A 25,793-nucleotide genomic window follows, 5' to 3' on the forward strand; every position below is an offset into this window, starting at 1 on the left:
AGTGGGGAATTCTGGCAGGGGTGAGTTTTTGGGCACAACACCGGAGTCCCTCGAAGGAGAAAAAAAACGTTATGAAACATTCCCCCTTCCTTCCTAGAAGCAACATAGAAGAAATGTAGGCCTATCAAAAATGTACCATTTTGTCTTTGCTTTCTATCCATCCAAATAGTTTTGAGAGAGAGGTTAGGCGTGAAATCATGTGCCAACCAACATCTTAAAATCATGTCTAGGGATTTATTTGGTAGACAGTTAAACATTACACAACAGTTAATGAAACAACTTAAAAGCCAATCAGATGTGATTTAGTACAACATATTTTGGCAGTACAAAAAAAACAACCTGTTCATATCAACAACAACAAATAGGCCTACAATAACATACACTTACACATACATCTGGAGGTTCGTTGAAGAGCCTGTATCAACTTAATATTTCATCACTGTTAGTTCATTTCTGCTATGGACCATGTCGTCTGAGGACAGGAAATGCTATTGTTGCTGTTTTCTATAATACCTTTTCAGAGTGGAATCTATAGTAGAATCTACTCTAATAAGACTATATTCTAACAAGCCATTGTATTTACACGTGGGGAACTTGGTAGCTGTGTGGTACGTTATGAAACAAAACATATTGCTGTAGATACACTATGATAGGGAAGATACTGCTGCTCTCAAGGACAGGAACGGATTTACACGGTCTTATTTGCATATCCAACTCTATGGTGTTGTTAGGAACCAGCCAGTGAAACGTATCCTTTACGCTTTGCTCTTCTCTGACGTCTCTGTGCCTGCGTTTGCCCCACGCGATCCGAAGCGCTGACTCAGTTCTGCCAACAACACTGAGCAGCAGGATTTCTGTGGGGAGAAGAGGGGAGAGTAAAGAGAGGGGAGAGATGAGAGAGGACAGAGAGGGGAGTGATGGGAGGGGAGAGTAAAGGGAGGGGAGAGTAAAGAGAGGGGAGAGATGGGAGGGGAGAGTAAAGAGAGGGGAGAGATGGGAGGGGAGAGTAAAGAGAGGGGAGAGATGGGAGGGGAGAGTAAAGAGAGGGGAGAGATGGGAGGGGAGAGTAAAGAGAGGGGAGAGATGGGAGGGGAGAGTAAAGAGAGGGGAGAGATGGGAGGGGGAGAGTAAAGAGAGGGGAGAGATGGGAGGGGAGAGTAAAGAGAGGGGAGAGATGGGAGGGGAGAGTAAAGAGAGGGGAGAGATGGGAGGGGAGAGTAAAGAGAGGAGAGGAAAGAGAGGGGAGAGGAAAGAGGGGAGAGGAGAGAGGGGAGAGTAAAGAGAGGGGAGAGGAAAGAGGAAAGAGGGGAGAGAAGAGATGGGAGGGGAGAGGAAAGAGAGGGGAGAGGAAAGAGAGGGGAGTGATGGGAGGGGAGAGTAAAGAGAGGGGAGAGGAAAGAGAGGAGTGATGGGAGGGGAGAGGACAGGGAGGGGAGTGTAAAGAGAGGAGAGATGGGAGGGGAGAGTAAAGCGGGGAGAGGAAAGAGAGGGGAGAGATGGGAGGGGAGAGGGAGGAGAGGAAAGAGGGGAGGGGAGAGATGGGAGGGGAGAGGGAGGAGAGGAAAGAGGGGAGAGGGAATTGATGGGAGGGGAGAGGAAAGAGGGAGAGGAAAGAGATGGGAGGGAAGAGGAAAGGGGAGAGGAAAGAGAGGGAATTGATGGGAGGGGAGAGGAAAGAGGGGAGAGGAAAGAGAGGGGAGAGATGGGAGGGGAGAGGAAAGAGAGGGGAGGGGAGAGGAAAGAGAGGGGAGGGGAGAGTAAAGAGAGGGGAGGGGAGAGTAAAGAGAGGGGAGGGGAGAGTAAAGAGAGGGGAGGGGAGAGGAAAGAACAGGGGAGAGTAAAGAGAGGGGAGGGGAGAGTAAAGAGAGGGGAGGGGAGAGGAAAGAACAGGGGAGAGTAAAGAGGGGAGAGTAAAGAGAGGGGAGGGGAAAGAACAGGGGAGAGTAAAGAGGGAGAGAGTAAAGAGAGGGGAGGGGAAAGAACAGAGGGGAAAGGGGAGGAGAGAGAGGTGAGAAGAGAGGGGAGGAGGATAGAAGGAGAAAAGGGAGAGAGGAGGATAGGAGAGGAAAAAGGTGTGAGGAGTAAGAGGAACTGTTGGAGGAAAATTATTGTATAGGCTTTCAATATTCATGCGTAGATTTGAAAATCGCAATAAACAGAACGTATTTTTTAAAGGTCCATTCTTTATCCGCTCCTCATGTCCCCTTTTACCTTCTGGTCCTTGGCTTGACTGCGGGCCTTGGAGGCAAGCTCCAGGATGGCCATGAGGAGTCCCAGGCCCAACCCCAGGGCCAGGAGAAGGAAGAGACCCCTCAGGAGGTGGGGCTGGAGGGCATGTGGGGCTTGGCCCCACTCTGGCAAGCAGCTGCTGGCCCACCACTTACTCTGCAGGAAGGCCAACTCCCCAGATTCACTCAATTGCAGTATGGCCACTGTTATGTTCTTCATCATTGGAAAGCCTGACAGGAGAGAGAGGGATGGAGGAGGGAGAGAGAGGGATGGAGGAAGGAGAGAGACGGAAGGGGAGGAGGGTGAGGGAGGGAGGGAGGGAGGGAGGGAGGGAGGGAGGGAGGGAGGGAGGGAGGGAGGGAGGGAGGGAGGGAGGGAGGGAGGAGGGTGTGAAGGAGGGAGGGAGGAGGGTGTGAGGGAGGGAGGGAGGAGGGTGTGAGGGAGGGAGGGAGGAGGGTGTGAGGGAGGGAGGGAGAGAGACGGGGAGGGAGGGAGGGAGGGAGGAGGGTGTGAGGGAGGGAGGGAGGAGGGTGTGAGGGAGGGAGGGAGGAGGGTGTGAGGGAGGGAGGGAGGAGGGTGTGAGGGAGGGAGGGAGGAGGGTGTGAGGGAGGGAGGGAGAGAGACGGGGAGGAGGGTGGGAGAGAGAGAGAGAGAGACGGGGAGGAGGGTGGGAGGGAGAGAGATGGGGAGGAGGGTGGGAGAGAGAGATACGGGGAGGATCAAATACTTCAGATACTCACCACCACAGCAGGCCACCCATAAAAACACACAGACAACATTCCCAATGTTCCTTTATTGACAGCACAGCGTTCCATTGATCATGCCCATCTATGGGGGGTACTGTGGACCCAGCTGCTAGTCGCTCACCTAGGGGTACCGTGGACCCAGCTGCTAGGGGCTCACCTAGGGGTACCGTGGACCCAGCTGCTAGGGGCTCACCTAGGGGTACCGTGGACTCAGCTGCTAGGGGCTCACCTAGGGGTACCGTGGACTCAGCTGCTAGGGGCTCACCTAGGGGTACCGTGGACTCAGCTGCTAGGGGCTCACCTAGGGGTACCGTGGACTCAGCTGCTAGGGGCTCACCTAGGGGTACCGTGGACTCAGCTGCTAGGGGCTCACCTAGGGGTACCGTGGACTCAGCTGCTAGGGGCTCACCTAGGGGTACCGTGGACTCAGCTGCTAGGGGCTCACCTAGGGGTACCGTGGACTCAGCTGCTAGGGGCTCACCTTGGGGTACCGTGGACTCAGCTGCTAGGGGCTCACCTTGGGGTACCGTGGACTCAGCTGCTAGGGGCTCACCTTGGGGTACCGTGGACTCAGCTGCTAGGGGCTCACCTTGGGGTACCGTGGACTCAGCTGCTAGGGGCTCACCTTGGGGTACCGTGGACTCAGCTGCTAGGGGCTCACCTAGGGGTACCGTGGACTCAGCTGCTAGGGGCTCACCTAGGGGTACCGTGGACTCAGCTGCTAGGGGCTCACCTAGGGGTACCGTGGACTCAGCTGCTAGTCGCTTACCTAGGGGTGCTGCAATGCTGTACCCTCTCATGGCGATGAGTTCGCTGCTGCGGATCAGGTTGCAGTAGCGAGCCACAGCCAGGTCCAGAGACGCTGCCTCTCCAATAAAGGCGTAGTTGCCTTCCTGGGTGCGTCGATTGCCCTCTTCCACTGAAGCCACGCAACTCTTCTTCCTCTCCATATGCTGGTAGATGCGTCGGTAGGTGGGGTTTTTGGAGTTCTGGAAATGTGAGCGAAATGAGAACCGTAGAAATGCAAAATTGATACGATTGATTTTGGCTGGTGTTGTTGATGAGACATAAGCGGTTCCAGTTCTACTCTTTCATCCTGGAAACCCACCATGGAAGGGAATGTACAGAACTATGAACAGGTACAGATAAGAAAATACATTTATTGACTTCCATTATGGAGCCAGATACCTGCCAAAAGGTTGAACGTATGTATCATTAGGATCGTAAGAAAATCCAATGCTTTAAACATGAAACGTAAACATGAAAAGTAAACATGAAACAGATCTGGAAACGTACATACCCTATGTTATGACTATGAATTAACATTTACACTTTCAATTCTTACTTTACGTCTCCCTTTACTTGGTTACAAATCTTTTATGCGTACAAACATTTGTGGCATCTGCAAAGGACATGAACTGAACGTAGCTAGTCGAAGTTAGCTAGTCAATCAACCAAGTAAAGGACATGAACTGAACGTAGCTAGTCGAAGTTAGCTAGTCAATCAACCAACTAAAGGACATGAACTGAACGTAGCTAGTCGAAGTTAGCTAGTCAATCAACCAACTAAAGGACATGAACCGAACGTAGCTAGTCGAAGTTAGCTAGTCAATCGACCAACTAAAGGACATGAACTGAACGTAGCTAGTCGAAGTTAGCTAGTCAATCAACCAACTAAAGGACATGAACCGAACGTAGCTAGTCGAAGTTAGCTAGTCAATCAACCAACTAAAGGACATTAACTGAATGTAGCTAGTCAAAGTTAGCTAGTCAATCAATCACCTCTAGTCCAGATGTTAGAGTTGCTTTGCAGTCTCCAGTTTCATTTCCAAAACAAAAGTCTAGAGCTTATTTTAGAACTGCATTCAATAACGATGTTATACTAGTAGATGATGTAGTATAGGCTTGCGCCTTCAGCAAATTACTTGTGTGAAAATGATAAGGACACAAAAGAGTCTAGAATATCCGCCTGAGCTGCAAAATAGAAAGTAAATATGATTTAGGCCTGTTCCGCAATCTAAATATGCCATGCTGCTTGCGTTATTTAATGGCCATATAATTGCATAATTTATTTTTATAGCAGTGTGGGGCTACTGTGGTGATCATGTAACCTAATGAATCACACTTTTTCCAGTATTTGGGAGAAGGGACTCTAGGTCTTATATTAGGCCGTTTGACTGTTGTATTAGTGAATTCCACTTGGTATGTAGACTTGTTATATCCGTTTGCGCTGCACAAGGATGACATACTGACTGACTGAACGAAGGATGACATACTGACTGACTGAACGAAGGATGACATACTGACTGACTGAACGAAGGATGACATACTGACTGACTGAACGAAGGATGACATACTGACTGACTGAACGAAGGATGACATACTGACTGACTGAACGAAGGATGACATACTGACTGACTGAACGAAGGATGACATACTGACTGACTGAACGAAGGATGACATACTGACTGACTGAACGAAGGATGACATACTGACTGACTGAACGAAGGATGACATACTGACTGACTGAACGAAGGATGACATACTGACTGACTGAACGAAGGATGACATACTGACTGACTGAACAAAGGATGACATACTGACTGACTGAACAAAGGATGACATACTGACTGACTGAACAAAGGATGACATACTGACTGACTGAACAAAGGATGACATACTGACTGAATGAAGGATGACATACTGACTGAACGAAGGATGACATACTGACTGACTGAACAAAGGTTGACATACTGACTGACTGAACAAAGGATGACATACTGACTGACTGAACAAAGGTTGACATACTGACTGACTGAACGAAGGATGACATACTGACTGACTGACTGAACGAAGGATGACATACTGACTGAACGAAGGATGACAGACTGACTGACTGAACGAAGGATGACATACTGACTGACTGAACGAAGGATGACATACTGACTGACTGAACGAAGGATGACATACTGACTGACTGAACGGATGACATACTGACTGACTGAACGGATGACATACTGACTGACTGAACGGATGACATACTGACTGAGGAGTTGCACGCATCATGCATGCTCTGCACTTTATTTGTCTAGAAGGCAAATAGTCCTACATTAAAGGGTATAATGACTATGACTGCATGCCTCCAGAAGGGGATCTTCTGAAGCTGAGGGGTGCTTTTACAAAGATGCATGGTGCTGTGGTGCTGCATGGAGATCACAAGCTCTTCGACTGGGCAGCAGTGTCATGATGGAGGGAAGAGCCTACACGGAGACTACCTAAGACCATGGCAACAGTTTTTGTAAAGTGTGGGAATAAGCTTATGCCAGACTCAGCCTACGTTTAACCTCTCCCTTGTTCATTTCAAAGTCCATATGTTCATGACCCGATTCATATAAATCATGTCAAATTATTTTAAATTCATATTAACCCCTCCTACAGAATATGCTTTGGCAAGATTTAGACTGATGACAAAAATATCAAAATATTCTATAAGAAAATATTTTGAGTGTCAAAATTCACGTGGTCATACATAATTCATAGATTCACCAGACAGCTATTATTCTTGGTAGATACTACTGGTTATGATTCATTATTCCTGGTAGATACTACAGGTTATGATTCATTATTCCTGGTAGATACTACTGGTTATGATTCATTATTCCTGGTAGATACTACTGGTTATGATTCATTATTCCTGGTAGATACTACTGGTTTTGATTCATTATTCCTGGTAGATACTACTGGTTTTGATTCATTATTCCTGGTAGATACTACTGGTTATGATTCATTATTCCTGGTAGATACTAGTGGTTATGCAATATTGAAATGAGTCATATGTTGATAAGGTCATGCATGGGGATGTCCAGGTCACCCAGAGACATGCCCATGCTGTAGAGATCCACCCAGCGGACTGAAATTTCACTGTTGTAGGCATAATACAGCTAGTGTTATCTAGACCTGCTCTGGCAAATGTGAAGAAAACTCAACTGAGTATTAAAGAATAGAGACTTTTAACTTGAAAATGTGCAGGATACCTCTTTCCGGTTTCCCTGGCTTTTTAATAGCTGTTATTCTTGTTCGGGTAGCACTCCTCATAGGCCGTTTGGTGTAGGTTGTTGTTGTTGGTGGGATGACACTGCCAAAACTCTGAAAGGTACTATTGTACATCAGAATTGCTACACAAGATTTGTTCAAGCCTAAAAGTTTGGTCCATAATCACAACATGGTGTTTGTATGTTCACAGATGACATGTCATGTTTACGTTTCACGTATGGCTTTTCTTACGATCCTAACACTTTACGCATGGCTTTTCTTACGATCCTAACACTTTACGCATGGCTTTTCTTACGATCCTAACACTTTACGCATGGCTTTTCTTACGATCCTAACACTTTACGCATGGCTTTTCTTACGATCCTAACACTTTACGCATGGCTTTTCTTACGATCCTAACACTTTACGCATGGCTTTTCTTACGATCCTAACACTTTACGTATGGCTTTTCTTACGATCCTAACACTTTACATATGGCTTTTCTTACGATCCTAACACTTTACGCATGGCTTTTCTTACGATCCTAACACTTTACGCATGGCTTTTCTTACGATCCTAACACTTTACGCATGGCTTTTCTTACGATCCTAACACTTTACGTATGGCTTTTCTTACGATCCTAACACTTTACACATGGCTTTTCTTACAATCTTAACACTTTACGCATGGCTTTTCTTACGATCCTAACACTTTACATATGGCTTTTCTTACGATCCTAACACTTTACGTATGGCTTTTCTTACGATCCTAACACTTTACACATGGCTTTTCTTACAATCCTAACACTTTACGCATGGCTTTTCTTACGATCCTAACACTTTACGTATGGATTTTTTAACGATCTTAACGATACGTATGTTGAACCTTTTGGCAGGTATCTGGCTCTATACTACCTTGATGTTTACTAAGGAATAAATGTGTGTGGGTTCTTATTCTTTTTAAAGCGACACATACTTTGAAGAAGTTGAACGTGGATCCCCCTTCGACTGTTCCGTAGTCGATGACGTCCTGTTTGGCCAGCTCCTCGAAGTTATTCACGGAGACATGTTTGGAATCCGAGCGTAGCATGGCGTTAAAGTTGCTGAAGTAGCAGGCCAGGAGCACCACCGCGAACACCCACCAGACGGCGCTGATAACGCGACCAGACAGGCCTTTAGGGTGTGGGCCAGCACCTGAGAATGCAAAACACGAACATACATTATATTATGTTTCATTTAATTATATGACTGAAACATAGAAATGGGACGGAAAACATATGAAACTATACTCCCTCCATTGCATTCATCTGGACTACACTAGAAAGTGTGCAAACTTCCATGTCTTTGTTTTCTCTTAAACGGAGCAATGTAGAAAATGTTTTTTAAATAACTTAGATTACATAGATTTCTCTCGCATGTAAGCATAATAACACCTGCTGTGTTGGTTAGAAGCTCAATTATTACACTTTTTCCCTTATTGTTTATCTTTTAGGTTCTATGTGACTTTCAGGGACAATAAAGAAGAAAAGGAACCAAAATCCTGGTCGAGACAATCCTTGTCTTCATAGCAGGAACATAAACCCCTGTCCAGACTGGGTAGACTGGCGGCCATATTTAGTGGACCCACAGTAAAGCAGATTCTATGGTGTTCTAGATTCTTCTAGTCTTCATAGCAGGAACATAAACCCCTGTCCAGACTGGGTAGACTGGCGGCCAGATTTAGTGGACCCACAGTAAAGCAGATTCTATGGTGTTCTAGATTCTTCTAGTCTTCATAGCAGGAACATAAACCCCTGTCCAGACTGGGTAGACTGGCGGCCAGATTTAGTGGACCCACAGTAAAGCAGATTCTATGGTGTTCTAGATTCTTCTAGTCTTCATAGCAGGAACATAAACCCCTGTCCAGACTGGGTAGACTGGCGGCCATATTTAGTGGACCCACAGTAAAGCAGATTCTATGGTGTTCTAGATTCTTCTAGTCTTCATAGCAGGAACATAAACCCCTGTCCAGACTGGGTAGACTGGCGGCCATATTTAGTGGACCCACAGTAAAGCAGATTCTATGGTGTTCTAGATTCTTCTAGTCTTCATAGCAGGAACATAAACCCCTGTCCAGACTGGGTAGACTGGCGGCCATATTTAGTGGACCCACAGTAAAGCAGATTCTATGGTGTTCTAGATTCTTCTAGTCTTCATAGCAGGAACATAAACCCCTGTCCAGACTGGGTAGACTGGCGGCCATATTTAGTGGACCCACAGTAAAGCAGATTCTATGGTGTTCTAGATTCTTCTAGTCTTCATAGCAGGAACATAAACCCCTGTCCAGACTGGGTAGACTGGCGGCCATATTTAGTGGACCCACAGTAAAGCAGATTCTATGGTGTTCTAGATTCTTCTAGTCTTCATAGCAGGAACATAAACCCCTGTCCAGACTGGGTAGACTGGCAGCCATATTTAGTGGACCCACAGTAAAGCAGATTCTATGGTGTTCTAGATTCTTCTAGTCTTCATAGCAGGAACATAAACCCCTGTCCAGACTGGGTAGACTGGCGGCCATATTTAGTGGACCCACAGTAAAGCAGATTCTATGGTGTTCTAGATTCTTCTAGTCTTCATAGCAGGAACATAAACCCCTGTCTAGACTGGGTAGACTGGCGGCCATATTTAGTGGACCCACAGTAAAGCAGATTCTATGGTGTTCTAGATTCTTCTAGTCTTCATAGCAGGAACATAAACCCCTGTCCAGACTGGGTAGACTGGCGGCCATATTTAGTGGACCCACAGTAAAGCAGATTCTATGGTGTTCTAGACTCTTCTAGTCTTCATAGCAGGAACATAAACCCCTGTCCAGACTGGGTAGACTGGCGGCCATATTTAGTGGACCCACAGTAAAGCAGATTCTATGGTGTTCTAGATTCTTCTAGTCTTCATAGCAGGAACATAAACCCCTGTCCAGACTGGGTAGACTGGCGGCCATATTTAGTGGACCCACAGTAAAGCAGATTCTATGGTGTTCTAGATTCTTCTAGTCTTCATAGCAGGAACATAAACCCCTGTCCAGACTGGGTAGACTGGCGGCCATATTTAGTGGACCCACAGTAAAGCAGATTCTATGGTGTTCTAGATTCTTCTAGTCTTCATAGCAGGAACATAAACCCCTGTCCAGACTGGGTAGACTGGCGGCCATATTTAGTGGACCCACAGTAAAGCAGATTCTATGGTGTTCTAGATTCTTCTAGTCTTCATAGCAGGAACATAAACCCCTGTCCAGACTGGGTAGACTGGCGGCCATATTTAGTGGACCCACAGTAAAGCAGATTCTATGGTGTTCTAGATTCTTCTAGTCTTCATAGCAGGAACATAAACCCCTGTCCAGACTGGGTAGACTGGCGGCCATATTTAGTGGACCCACAGTAAAGCAGATTCTATGGTGTTCTAGATTCTTCTAGTCTTCATAGCAGGAACATAAACCCCTGTCTAGACTGGGTAGACTGGCGGCCATATTTAGTGGACCCACAGTAAAGCAGATTCTATGGTGTTCTAGATTCTTCTAGTCTTCATAGCAGGAACATAAACCCCTGTCCAGACTGGGTAGACTGGCGGCCATATTTAGTGGACCCACAGTAAAGCAGATTCTATGGTGTTCTAGACTCTTCTAGTCTTCATAGCAGGAACATAAACCCCTGTCCAGACTGGGTAGACTGGCGGCCATATTTAGTGGACCCACAGTAAAGCAGATTCTATGGTGTTCTAGATTCTTCTAGTCTTCATAGCAGGAACATAAACCCCTGTCCAGACTGGGTAGACTGGCGGCCATATTTAGTGGACCCACAGTAAAGCAGATTCTATGGTGTTCTAGATTCTTCTAGTCTTCATAGCAGGAACATAAACCCCTGTCCAGACTGGGTAGACTGGCGGCCATATTTAGTGGACCCACAGTAAAGCAGATTCTATGGTGTTCTAGATTCTTCTAGTCTTCATAGCAGTAAAGAAACCCCTGTCTAGACTCCCTTTGCCAAAATAGCATGGCTCCATGTTATATGTGACTTGGAAGCAGCGGTTTGACTCCGGGGGCGATTTGACTCATAGCTGCGTTACCTTGCAGGGTCAGGGCTCCAGTGATGTACCAGAAGCTGTGCAGGAGAGTAAAGCTGTGTTCGTCTGTTTCGGGGTCTGCCCACTCACAGGGGCTTATCCTGGGGTGGGCAGAAAAACAAAGTGACCATTGAGATATATCTTCTTCATTGTCTGGACAGCGGCCAAACCACATTCTTACAAAGAATGAATTAGCAGTGCAGTTTCCACTTCCGTTGACATCATTTGAACTACAATCTCCCACGCTATGGTTTGTATACTTGACGTACATAGCCTATTTGTTTCATAGCATTATGCATAATTTCTATGTTGATCCTGATACCTTCTGTCCAATCCCCCATCTTTTTATTCAAGGGATGAATCCTAACTTCTATTTTTATGCAAGTCAAATTCTCATTTAATCTCATTGACTTCAACGGATGACTAAGTGAAATTCGATTTAAGTGGAAGTTAGGATTGCCCCCGAAGTGCCTAGTGTTGATAGCTAGCTAGGGGTTTGATTTGGAATGAGGCCAAGGAGATAATGATTTTTCACCTGACCACCAAATAAATGCAGAGGCCCGATTTGATGATCTAGTTTCGTTGGTGGAGTTTAATCACTTGATTGATGTATATATATCATGGAAGAGTGTAGTTGTCTTTAGGACAGCTGTTTTCTTAGTCAAGAATTTTGTGTTTTTTTTAATGTAATATGTAATTGTTGTACTGGATGTGTGTTTATAGTTTTGTTTAATGTTGTGTTAGTGTATGTAAGTTGTTTTTGTCTGAAACGTTGTGCCCCCTGCTGCTATTGGACCAGGTCTCTCTTGGAAAAGAGATGTTATCTCAACGAGAGAAAAAAAATGGATAAAATAAGGTTAAATAAAAACATTTCAAAAATGAGGCCAGAGATTTTAGCTCACCTAGAAACCAGATATATGCAGAGGCCAGTCACCAGGAAGGCCAGGAGGATGCCCACCCACATTTCGGTGGAGAAGGGGAAGAGGAAGCTGAGGGAGTGGCTCTCCTCGGAGCCCAGGTCCCGGCTCAGGATGAAACCAATGCCCGTCTGCATGAAGGGAGTGCTCATCTCCACCCCCTGTTCCCTGGTCGCTGTTAGGGTCAGAGAGGCTACCGCCAGAGAGGCCTCCTGATATATAGGGGGAGACAAGAGCAGACACACACACGGGCGTATGGACACCCAGACGCACACGGGAGTACGCACACACACACACGGGCGTACGGACACCCAGACGCACACGGGAGTACGCACACACACACACGGGCGTACGGACACCCAGACGCACGGACACCCAGACGCACACGGGAGTACGCACACACACACACGGGCGTATGGACACCCAGACGCACACGGGAGTACGCACACACACACACGGGCGTACGGACACCCAGACGCACGGACACCCAGACGCACACGGGAGTACGCACACACACACACACACACACACGGGCGTACGGACACCCAGACGCACGGACACCCAGACGCACACGGGAGTACGCACACACCCAGACGCACACGGGAGTACGCACACACACACATGGGCATACGGACACCCAGACGCACACGGGAGTACGCACACACACACACGGGCGTATGGACACCCAGACGCACACGGGAGTACGCACACACACACACGGGCGTACGGACACCCAGACGCACGGACACCCAGACGCACACGGGAGTACGCACACACCCAGACGCACACGGGAGTACGCACACACACACACAGGCGTACGGACACACACACACACACACAGGCGTACGGGGACACACACACACACAGGCGTACGGGGACACACATACACAGGCGTACGGACACACACACACACACACAGGCGTTCGGACACACACACACACACACACACACAGGCGTTCGGACACACACACACACACACACAGGCGTTCGGACACACACACACACACACACACACACAGGCGTACGGACACACACACACACACACACACAGGCGTACGGACACACACACAGGCGTTCGGACACACATACACACACAGGCGTTCGGACACACATACACACACAGGCGTTCGGACACACATACACACACAGGAAAACAGACACACACACACACCGATACCGGAGTACAGACACACACACACCGATACCGGAGTACAGACAGACACACACACCGGAGTACAGACACACACACACACACACACACCGGAGTACAGACACACACATACCGGAGTACAGACACACACACACACACCGGAGTACAGACACACACACACACACACACCGGAGTACAGACACACACACACATACCGGAGTACAGACACACACACACACACATACCGGAGTACAGACACACACACACACACACCGGAGTACAGACACACACACACACATACCGGAGTACAGACACACACACACACACACATGCCGGAGTACAGACACACACACACATACCGGAGTACAGACACACACACCGGAGTACAGACACACACACACCGGAGTACAGACACACACACACCGGAGTACACACACACACACACACCGGATTACAGACACACACACACACATACCGGAGTACAGACACACACACATACCGGAGTACAGACACACACACACACACACCGGAGTACAGACACACACCGGAGTACAGACACACACACACACCGGAGTACAGACACACACACACACCGGAGTACAGACACACACACACACACCGGAGTACAGACACACACACACACCGGAGTACACACACCGGAGTACACACACACACACACACACACACACCGGAGTACACACACACACCGGAGTACAGACACACACACACACACCGGAGTACAGACACACACACACACACCGGAGTACACCCACACACACACACACCGGAGTACACACACACACCGGAGTACAGACACACACACACATTCCGGAGTGCAGACACACATACACCGGAGTACAGACACACACACACCGGAGTACAGACACACACACACACCGGAGTGCAGACACACACACACACCGGAGTGCAGACACACACACACACCGGAGTACAGACACACACACACACACACACACCGGAGTACACCCACACACACACACACACCGGAGTACACACACATACCGGAGTACAGACACACACACACACCGGAGTACAGACACACACACACACCGGAGTACAGACACACACACACACACACACACACACACACACACACACAGGAGTACAGACACACACACACAGGAGTACAGACACACACACACACCGGAGTACAGACACACACACACACACACACCGGAGTACACCCACACACACACACACACACCGGAGTACACCCACACACACACACACACACACACCGGAGTACAGACACACACACACATACCGGAGTACAGACACACACACACCGGAGTACAGACACACACACACACACCGGAGTACAGACACACACACACACACACACACACAGGAGTACAGACACACACACACACAGGAGTACAGACACACACACACACACCGGAGTACACCCACACACACACACACCGGAGTACAGACACACACACACATTCCGGAGTGCAGACACACACACACCGGAGTACAGACACACACACACCGGAGTACAGACACACACACACACCGGAGTGCAGACACACACACACACCGGAGTGCAGACACACACACACACCGGAGTACAGACACACACACCGGAGTACAGACACACACACACACACACACCGGAGTACACCCACACACACACACACACCGGAGTACACACACATACCGGAGTACAGACACACACACACACCGGAGTACAGACACACACACACACCGGAGTACAGACACACACACACACACACACACACACACACACACAGGAGTACAGACACACACACACAGGAGTACAGACACACACACACACCGGAGTACAGACACACACACACACACACCGGAGTACACCCACACACACACACACACACCGGAGTACACCCACACACACACACACACACCGGAGTACACCCACACACACACACACACCGGAGTACACCCACACACACACACACACCGGAGTACAGACACACACACACATACCGGAGTACAGACACACACACACACACCGGAGTACAGACACACACACACACACCGGAGTACAGACACACACACACACACACACACACACACACACACAGGAGTACAGACACACACACACACAGGAGTACAGACACACACACACAGGAGTACAGACACACACACACACCGGAGTACCGACACACACCGGAGTACCGACACACACACACACACACACCGGAGTACCGACACACACACACCGGAGTACCGACACACACACACACACCGGAGTACAGACACACACACACACACCGGAGTACAGACACACACACAGGAGTACAGGCACACACACACACACAACGGAGTACACACACACACACCAAAAGGTTGCAAGATCAAATCCCTGAGCTGACAAGGTAAAATAAATATGTTGTTCTACCCCTGACCCACTGTTCCTAGGCTGTTATTGAAAATAATAAATTATTCTTAACTGACTTGCCTAGTTAAATAAAGGTCAAATAAAAAACAAAGACTGAATGACGCAACCAATGCCCCAGTGTACCGTATACCACCACCTGATACCTTCTGTCCAATCCCCCAGCGTACCATATACCGCTACCTTCCGTCCAATCCCCCAGCGTACCGTATACCGCTACCTTCCGTCCAATCCCCCAGTGTACCGTATACCGCTACCTTCCGTCCAATCCCCCAGTGTACCGTATACCGCTACCTTCCGTCCAATCCCCAGCGTACCGTATACCGCTACCTTCCGTCCAATCCCCCAGCGTACCGTATACCACCACCTGATACCTTCCCTCCAATCCCCCAGCGTACCGTATACCGCTACCTTCCCTCCAATCCCCCAGCGTACCGTATACCGCTACCTTCCGTCCAATCCCCCAGCGTACCGTATACCGCTACCTTCCGTCCAATCCCCCAGCGTACCATATACCGCTACCTTCTGTCCAATCCCCCAGTGTACCGTATACCGCTACCTTCCGTCCAATCCCCCAGCGTACCGTATACCACCACCTTCTGTCCAATCCCCCAGCGTACCGTATACCGCTACCTTCCGTCCAATCCCCCAGCTTACCGTATACCGCTACCTTCTGTCCAATCCCCCAGCGTACCGTATACCCTTCTGTCCAATCCCCCAGCGTACCGTATACCGCTACCTTCTGTCCAATCCCCCAGCGTACCGTATACCACCACCTTCTGTCCAATCCCCCAGCGTACCGTATACCGCTACCTTCCGTCCAATCCCCCAGCATACCGTATACCACCACCTTCTGTCCAATCCCCCAGCGTACCGTATACCCCTACCTTCTGTCCAATCCCCCAGCGTACCGTATACCACCACCTGATACCTTCCCTCCAATCCCCCAGCGTACCGTATACCGCTACCTTCTGTCCAATCCCCCAGCGTACCGTATACCACCACCTGATACCTTCCCTCCAATCCCCCAGCGTACCGTATACCGCTACCTTCCCTCCAATCCCCCAGCGTACCGTATACCGCTACCATTTGTCCAATCCCCCAGCGTGCCATACACCCTTCTGTCCAATCGCTCAGCGTACCGTATACCGCTACCTTCCCTCCAATCCCCCAGCGTACCGTATACCGCTACCATTTGTCCAATCCCCCAGCGTGCCATACACCCTTCTGTCCAATCCCCCAGCGTACCGTACACCCTTCTGTCCAGGCCACTCACCCCTCGGACCACCTCCCCGATCATCCCCAACCAGTTTCCGCTCTCGTCCTGTTGCCCGTACTTTCCATCCTTCACCAGGTGCACGGTGTACTTGAAGTCCAACCGTTTGGCAATCTCCGCTAGCAGGTCAATGCAGTACCCCTCCAGCTCAGACCCTTGGGTCATAGTGTATGGTTCTTGCTGGTGGGAGTGAATCCAACAAGTGGATCATATTTTAAAACATGCACACTAGCATAGAGTTACATAAAGTTACTAGAATGGCTCTGTCGTAGACCCTCATAAGACAAGAATATGCTGATAATGGCAGCTATCTTGGTCAGGGATACATTCAAATGAGTCTAATTGACCAAGACGGCTACATTCACACCGCTGTATCCTCTGAAATAACACAGAGATGCAATACTAATTTCCTGCCATTGTTCCTTTAAATTTGAAAGACAGTGTTCTATTTAATTCTATGTATAGCAGTATATCAACTGTCGTGTCATGTTACAATATTGAGCGCATAACGACATGGGGACTGGCCACGAATGGCTCCCTAAAATGGTGGAATCTAGTGTATGATGTCATGCGAGATCTATACTGAACAAAAATATAAATGCAACATGCAACAATTTCAATGATTTGACTGTTACAGTTCATATAAGGAAATCAGTCAATTTAAATACATTCATTGGGCCCTAATCTATGGATTTCACATGACTGGGGCAAGTGTGCAGCCAATCAGAATTAGTTTTTCCCCCACAAATAGGCTTTATTACAGACATAAATACTTCTCAGATTCATCAGCTGTCTGGGGTGGCTGGTCTCAGACCCATGAATGCACCTTATCAACATTTCTGGGATCTTTTATTTCAACTCATGAACCCAACACTTTACAAGTTGCGTTTATATTTTTGTTCAGTATATGATCAGCTGCTTTTACACAGCCATCCTGAGAACCCAATTCTGTCCACACTCGCATGTCAGATGTGCGCATTCACACAGCTGTGTCCTCTGAAATAGCACACAGATGCAATACTAATTTCCTGGCATTGTTCCCTAAAATTTTGGGGTGGTTGTCATGGTAATGGCAGGTAAACTGAGCATCCAGACTGGGGTCAGATAAGCAACGTCATAATCTTATCAGGATTGAGAACCACATATGAATGTGGAATAAAATCGGAACTCAAAAGATCTGAATCTGTGTTTTTTCTATTTAAACATTTTGGGGAAGACTAATAGGTATCAGACCTTTCAATACATCGGAATTGGGCTGCCACAGTGTTGTACAAACACGTGTACCCAATTAAAAGTCATTTGATCAGTAGTCATAATGAAATATGAAAATGAGTATGTTTGCTGTCAGATGATATGATATGCAAAACCAACTAATAAAAAAAAACAATGATTGTGATAGGTATTAGCATGATGTATATATAATATCTTACCAATATAGTGGTGACGGATAACACCGGGGGCCCTGGAACGACAAAAACAAAACATGAGAATCTCCGCTCACTGCTCTTCAGTGTGTCTGGGTAAATATATGAGAGAATGCCAAGAATGTGCCATCATCAAGGTAAAAGGTGGCTATTTGAAGAATCTCAAATCTAAAATGGATTTTGATTTGTTTAACACTTTTTTGGTTACTACATGATTTCATATGTCATTTCATAGTTTTGATGTCTTCACTATTATTCAACAATGAAAAACCCTTGAATGTGTCCAAACTTTTGACTGATACTGTACATGTATGTGCATGAAATGAGTTGCAAAATAATGATTTTTAATTCAAATAATAATTGTGTCCTTCAAAAATTGCTTTCGTCAAAGAATCAGCAATTACAGCCTTTCAGAACTTTGGCATTCTAGTTGTCAATTTGTTGAGGTAATCTGAAGAGATTTCAACCGATGCTTGTTGGATTGGCTTGATGGGCACTTCTTACGGTCAAGCTGCTCCCACAACAGCTCAATAGGGTTGAGATCCGGTGACTGTACTGGCCCTCCATTATAGACAGAATACCAGCTGACTAAATAGTTCTTGCATAGTTTGGAGCTGTGCTTTGGGTCATTTTCCTGTTGTAGGAGGAAACAATTAAGCACCGTCCACAGGGCGTTGCAAAATGGAGTGATAGCTTTCCTTCTTCAAGATCCATTTTACCCTGTACAAATCTCCCACTTTACCACCACCAATGCACCCCCAGACCATCACATTGCCTCCACCATGCTTGACAGATGGCTTCAAGCACGCCTCCAGCATCTTTTCATTTTTTCTGTCTCACAAATATTCTTCTTTGTGATCTCAACACCTCAAACTTAGATTTGTCTGGCCATAACACTTTTTTTCCGATTCCGATCTTGCTCTGTCCAATGTCTGTGTTCTTTTGCCCATCTTAATCTTTTCTTTTTATTGGCCAGTCTGAGATATGGCTTTTTCTTTGCAACTCTGCCTAGAAGGTTAGCATCCCAGAGAATCCTCTTCACTGTTGACATTGAGACTGGTGTTTTGCGGGTAATATTTAATGAAGCTGCCAGTTGAGTTTTTGTGAGGTGTCTGTTTCTCAAACTAGACACTCTAATGTACTTGTCATGTTGCTCAGTTGTGCACCGGGGCCTCCCACTCCTCTTTCTATTCTGGTTAGAGACCAGTTTGTGCTGTTCTGTGAAGGGAGTAGTACACAGCGTTGTACGAGATCCTCAGTTTCTTGACAATTTTCACTTGGAAAAGCCTTCATTTCTCAGAACAAAAATAGACGGATGAGTTTCAGAAGACAGTGCTTTGTTTCTGGCCATTTTGAAACTGTAATCGAAGCCACAAATGCTGATGCTCCAGATACTCAAATAATATAAAGAAGGCCAGTTTTATTGCTTCTTTAATTAGCACAACAGTTTGCAGCTGTGCTAACAATCGCAAAAGTTTTCGAATGATCAATTAGCTTTTTAAAATGATAAACTTGGATTAGCTAACACAACGTGCCATTGGAACACAGGAGTGATGGATGCTGATAATGGGCCTCTGTATGCCTATGTAGATATTCCATTTAAAAAAATATTTTTTTTTAAATCAGCCTTTTCCAGCTACAATAGTCACTTACAACATTAACAATGTCGACACTATATTTCTGATCAATTTGATGTTATTTCAATGGACAAAAAAGTGATTTTCTTTTAAAAACAAGGACTTTTCTAAGTGACCCCAAACCTTTAACGGTAGTATTAAAATAAACTCGGCAAAAAAATAAACGTCCTCTCACTGTCAACAGACTACTTTCTCTTCCATTTTGGGGGCAATGCAGGGGGACAGTAATGGGGTACCACAGGGCTGTGTTTCAAACCCCCTGTGGTGAGACTAAAGTGGGGTCCTACCCACCCTGCTCTGCCCTAAATATATGTTCTGGCACCAAATTCCCCCCCCCCCCCCTTCCAACCACTCCACCAGAAAAGGGGAAGTCACCCTTTCCAATCCCCCTCCCTCTTTTAGACATTATGCATGGCATTCAAACTTGTTTTCCTAGCCGTCGATTGACTGTGACAAATGCCATTTCAGCGTGTCCGCTTCAGGACCTAACAAGCCCTGCCAAAGTTGGAGGCGGGGAAGCGGAGGTGCCGGCGCAGTCGGGGTACTCCCTTGGTATCACATGGTGTCAGTGACACACTGACACACATCAACAGTAATTTGTAAAAAAGACTACTGGCATCGACCTACAAGCCCACGGAGATGCCGGTCATTTCGCGGGCTTGCCCCGAGCCATTGACTTCAAGCTCAATTGATTTATTATACTCTTTTGTTGGCCGTGGCAGGCATCCTCTCAGATGACTTGTGAGAAATGGTCGGCTGCCAGATCTGATGCGGCCCTGGCACTTTGAAAGCGGTTCCAGCCGTCCAGCCTTGGTCAATGGGAAGAGTCAGATGTCGAGACACTAACCATTTTGGGGTGCCTTCCCACAGGCTAAAACATGCTGGGATGCTGGAGGACTTTCAAAGGCTGGTTCTATTAAAGCCTGTCACAGCAGTATGTTTTCTACATGTATTCACTTCAACATTTTCCCCCCAATTTCCTATAAATAACCTAAGATGGTTCAGAGGCGTCTTGACTACTTATAAAACCACTAGGGGTCACTATAGTAAAATGGTTAACAGGTACCCTGCACAGTAGCAGGGAAAGGGGATACCTAGGCAGTTGTACAACTGAATGTCTTCCACATTTAACCCAACCCCTCTGAATCAGAGGAAGTGATTCTGGGAGATTTTGGTGTTTTTAATAAGGGACTCAGCCTGGTCTCATTGACTAGAAATTACATAGTAAATGTAAATCTGGGACACTCAAATTAGTATGATATGTTAAGGCTATTTAGCAACTTTTCCACTACTTAGCATGTTAGCCAACCCTTCCCCTAACTCTTTAACCTAATTCCTAAACTTAACCCTAACCTGGCTAACATTAGCAAGTTAACCACCAAGCTAACATTTGCCACAAATGAGAATTTGTGACATAACATTTGTGTTACAAATTCGTAACAAATTGCCCCCAACCACAGATATAGGATCTAACGATAGGATTGTTACCAATACCTGACCCTGGATTTATGGCTATAGTAGCAGATTTACTGTGAATACCTGTTCCTAGGAACACCTGCTCCTTCCATGACAGACTGACCAGGTGAAAGCTATGATCCCTTATTGATGTAATTTACTAAAACACTTCAATCAGTGTAGATGAAGGGGAGGAGATGAAGGGGAGGATTTTTAAGCAGAGACATGGAATGTGTGCCATTCAGAGGGTGAATGGGCAAGACAAAATATTTAAGTGCCATTTAACGGGGTATGTTAGTAGGTGCCAGGCGCACCGGTTTGAGTATGTCAAGAACTGCAACGCTTCTGGGTTTTTCACACTCAACAGTTTCCCGTGTGTATCAATAATGGTCCACCAAAGGACATCCAGCCAACTTGACACAGATGTGGGAAGCAATGGAGTCAACATGGGCCAGCATCCCTGTGGAACGCTTTTGACACCTTGTACTCCAGGCCCTGACGAATTGAGGCTGTTCTGAGGGCAAATGGGGAATCAACTCAATATTAGGAAGGTGCTCCTAATGTTTTGTACACTCAGTGTATACCATGTGATATATTTATATTTACCTGCAGTGCAAACAACAGATAGCAGTGCCACCACACACACAACCGATCCAATAAACGCTTTCATGTCGTCACCTTCTGAACCTGAGAATTAAAAGGTGAAAACAGTTCAGTGACAAAGTTCAAATGTATAATAGATTTTTACATAATGTATTTTGTTGATTAGAAGCTCATTCATTTCAGTTTGTATCAACAGATATGAGTGTAATAAAAACTTGAACATAAGCTGAACATAAGCTGTGTGTACATAGTATACATAGTAAAATATATACAGAACCAGTCAAATTTGGACACACCTACTCATTCAAGGGTTTTTCTTTATTTGGACTTTTTTATACATTGTAGAATAATAGTGAAGACATCACAACTATGAAATAACAGTAGTAACTGAAAAGTGTTAAACAATATATTTTATATTTGAGATTCTTCAAAGTAGCCACCCTTTGCCCTGATGACAGCTTTGCACTCTTGGCACTCTCTCAACCAGCTTCATGAGGAATGCTTTTCCAACAGTCTTGAGGGAGTTCCCACACATGCGGAGCACTTGTTGGCTGCTTTTCCTTCACTCTGCAGTCCTAATCATCCCAAACCATAATGCAGCACTCCATCACTCTCCTTCTTGGTCAAATAGCCCTTACACAGCCTGGAGGTGTGTTGGGTCATTGCCTGTTGATGAAACAAATGATTGTCCCACTAAGCGCAAATCAGATGGGATGGTGTATCACTGCAGAATGCTGTGGAAGCCATGCTGGTTAAGTGTGCCTGGAATTCTAAATAAATCACTGACAGTGTCACCAGCAAAGCACCCCTCACACCATCTCCTCCTCCATGCTTCACGGTGGGAAGAACACATGCGGAGGTCATCCTTTCACCTAGTCTGCATCTCACAAAGACATACATCTCACATTTGGACTAAGACGAAAGGACAGATGGTACAATGTCCATTGCTTGCGTTTCTTGGCCCAAGCAAGTCTCTTCTTATTATTGGTGTCCTTTAGTAGTGGTTTCTTTGCTGCAATTTAACCATGAAGGCCTAATTCACGCAGTCTCCTCTGAACAGTTGATGTTGAGGTGTGTCTGTTACTTGAACTCTGTGAAGCATTTATTTGGGCTGCAATCTGAGGTGCAGTTAACTCTAATGAACTTATCCTCTGCAGCAGAGGTAACTCTGGGTCTTCCTTTCCTGTGGCGGCCTCATGAGACCCAGTTTCATCATAGAGCTTGGTGGTTTTTGCGACTGCACTTGAAGAAACTTTAAAAGTTCTTGACATTTTCCGTATTGACTGACCTTCATGTCTTAAAGTAATGTTGGACTGTTGTTTTGCTTTGCTTATTTGAGCTGTTCTTGCCAAAATATGACCTTGGTCTTTTACCAAATAGGGCTTCTGTATACCACCCCTATCTTGTCACAACACAACTGATTGGCTCAAACACAATAAGGAAGAAATTCCACAAATTAACTTTTAACAAGGCACACCTGTTAATTGAAATGCATTCCAGGTGACTACCTCATGAAGCTGGTTGAGAGAATGCCAAGAGTGTGCAAAACTGTCAAGGCAAAGGGTGGCTACTTTGAAGAATATAAAATATGTTTTCATTTGTTTAAAACTTTTTGGGTTACTACATGATTCCATATGTGTTATTTCATAGTTTTGATGTCTTCACTATTATTCTACAATGTAGAAAATAGTCAAAAATAAAAAGCCTTGAATGAGTAGGTGTCCAGACTGCTGACTGATATGTATATATATTTATTTTATAAGATTGAAGGTAATATTGGCTCAGGTTATGGCAATCGGATTTCATTTAGGACTTTTTAACAAATACTTTTTTGCTAACCAAGGTCAATGCTTTATTTTGTGGGTTGGGACTCACTGACAGACCACACCTAGAGATTGGGATGTAGTTACAACACATGGTTTGGTCTATCTGGTTCGTCACAAGGTTCAAATTCAACTTTATTTCTAATAAAAACATTGGATGTCCTACATCAGAATTTCACAATAAGTTCTAGTTTGGGGGTCATAATGCAAAGGAAATGTAAAAGACCATGCCTCATCTCACGGCACATAAACTTCAACAAGGAGGTGTAGTACATGGCCAATATACCACAGCTAAATGCTGAGAGCTAAGGGCACTAGAGCAGTAAAACATACTAATGATAATGTTTTGTCATCCCCATGGTATACGGTCGGATATACCACGGCTGTCAGCCAATCAGCATTCAGTGCTCGAACCACCAAGTTTCTAATTATTAGTAGATGACACATGGAAGACAAAGCTTTTAAATGGGTTTTTTTTAGGAAGTACAACAACAATAATATGCAATCATTCAAAATTCACTGTAAAAGTAAATAGTACTGTCTCAAACTAGGAAAAAGTCCAACAAGGATTCCTTACCTTAGATGTTCCGTCCTACGTGGTAGAGAAGTGGAAGGATGGAAACGAAGTAGTGAATGAAGAGGGCCGGTTGGGAGCAGTTTAAGGAGGGGGGAGCAGATATCACACAACCCACATTTATAAAGGGGTTGGATATGGAAGGACGACAGCGAGTTGCATCCAAATAAATCTCTGCTTTCTTCCAAAGTGTGCACTTGTTCACTTCCCTTGGTACAAATGCTTAGCAGCTTTATAGAGTGCTACACATCAAGATGACCAGGTTACATAAGAGAGACCCCTCCAACATCTCCATATGTAAGTCAATGTGTAACAATCCAGATGGATAGGCATGTTGTCAGGTTACATACATAAGAGAGACCCCTCCAACATCTCCCTATTTAAGTCCATGTGTAACAATCCAGATGGATAGGCATGTTGTCAGGTTACATACATAAGAGAGAGCCCCCAACATCTCCCTATTTAAGTCCATGTGTAGGGGTCTCCTGACCCCTCCTGACCCCTCCTGTCTCAGCCTCCAGTATTTATGCTGCAGTAGTTTGTGTCGGGGGGCTAGGGTCAGTCTGATATATCTGGAGTACTTCTCCTGTCTTATCCGGTGTCCTGTGTGAATTTAAGTATGCTCTCTCTAATTCTCTTTCTTTCTTTCTCTTTCTCTGAGGACCTGAGCCCTAGGACCATGCCTCAGGACTACCTGGCATGATGACTCCTTGCTGTCCCCAGTCCACCTGGCCGTCCTGCTGCTCCAGTTTCAACTGTTCTGCCTGCGGCTATGGAACCCTGACCTGTTCACTGGACATGCTACCTGTCCCAGACCTGCTGTTTTCAACTCTCTAGAGACAGCAGGAGCGATAGAGATACTCTTAATGATCGGCTATGAAAAGCCAACTGACATTTACTCCTGAGGTGCTGACTTGTTTCACCCTCGACAACTACTGTGATTATTATTTGACCATGCTGGTCATTTATGAACATTTGAACATCTTGGCCATGTTCTGTTATAATCTCTACCCGGCACAGCCAGAAGAGGACTGGCCACCCCTTATAGCCTGGTTCCTCTCTAGGTTTCTTCCTAGGTTTTGGCCTTTCTAGGGAGTTTTTCCTAGCCACCGTGCTTCTACACCTGCATTGCTTGCTGTTTGGGGTTTTAGGCTGGGTTTCTGTACAGCACTTTGAGATATCAGCTGATGTAAGAAGGGCTTTATAAATACATTTGATTTGAATGTGTAACAATCCAGATGGATAGGCATGTTGCCAGGTTACATAAGAGAGAGCCCCCAACATCTCCCTATTTAAGTCCATGTGTAACAAATCCAGTAATAACTGTAGGTCTATTATCTGTAGAATCAATCCAGTCGGTACAAAGTGATCACATCAACTCAACCAAGCAGCAGGCCACTGTGACTGGTTCTCTTATTTGGAACTACAGGCT

General features: G+C 46.2%; 1 protein-coding gene across 1 annotated transcript; it reads right to left on the minus strand.

Moving 5' to 3' along the window:
• Positions 1-220: 220 nt before the first annotated feature.
• LOC109908608 (probable glutamate receptor) lies at positions 221-24,789 on the minus strand. Its single transcript, XM_031794728.1, has 10 exons — positions 24,365-24,789; positions 21,968-22,048; positions 18,276-18,307; positions 16,846-17,025; positions 12,004-12,230; positions 11,105-11,202; positions 7,983-8,200; positions 3,745-3,964; positions 2,212-2,459; positions 221-854 (listed from the first exon to the last, which is right to left on the minus strand). The coding sequence occupies exons 2-10, from the start codon at positions 22,029-22,031 to the stop codon at positions 756-758; spliced, it is 1,386 nt and encodes a 461-aa protein (XP_031650588.1). The 5' UTR covers positions 22,032-22,048; positions 24,365-24,789; the 3' UTR covers positions 221-755.
• Positions 24,790-25,793: the final 1,004 nt, after the last annotated feature.

Source organism: Oncorhynchus kisutch, linkage group LG17, assembly GCF_002021735.2.
Source record: "Oncorhynchus kisutch isolate 150728-3 linkage group LG17, Okis_V2, whole genome shotgun sequence".
NCBI classification, from domain to species: domain Eukaryota; kingdom Metazoa; phylum Chordata; class Actinopteri; order Salmoniformes; family Salmonidae; genus Oncorhynchus; species Oncorhynchus kisutch.

Excerpts from the sequence above, each read along its gene's own strand:
- LOC109908608 (XM_031794728.1), bottom strand. The coding sequence starts at position 22,031 with ATGAAAGCGTTTATTGGATCGGTTGTGTGTGTGGTGGCACTGCTATCT. Across the intron at positions 17,026-18,275 it reads TATCCGTCACCACTATATTG|CAAGAACCATACACTATGAC; the intron begins GTAAGATATTAT and ends CACTCCCACCAG. Across the intron at positions 8,201-11,104 it reads TGGAGCCCTGACCCTGCAAG|GTGCTGGCCCACACCCTAAA; the intron begins GTAACGCAGCTA and ends TTGCATTCTCAG.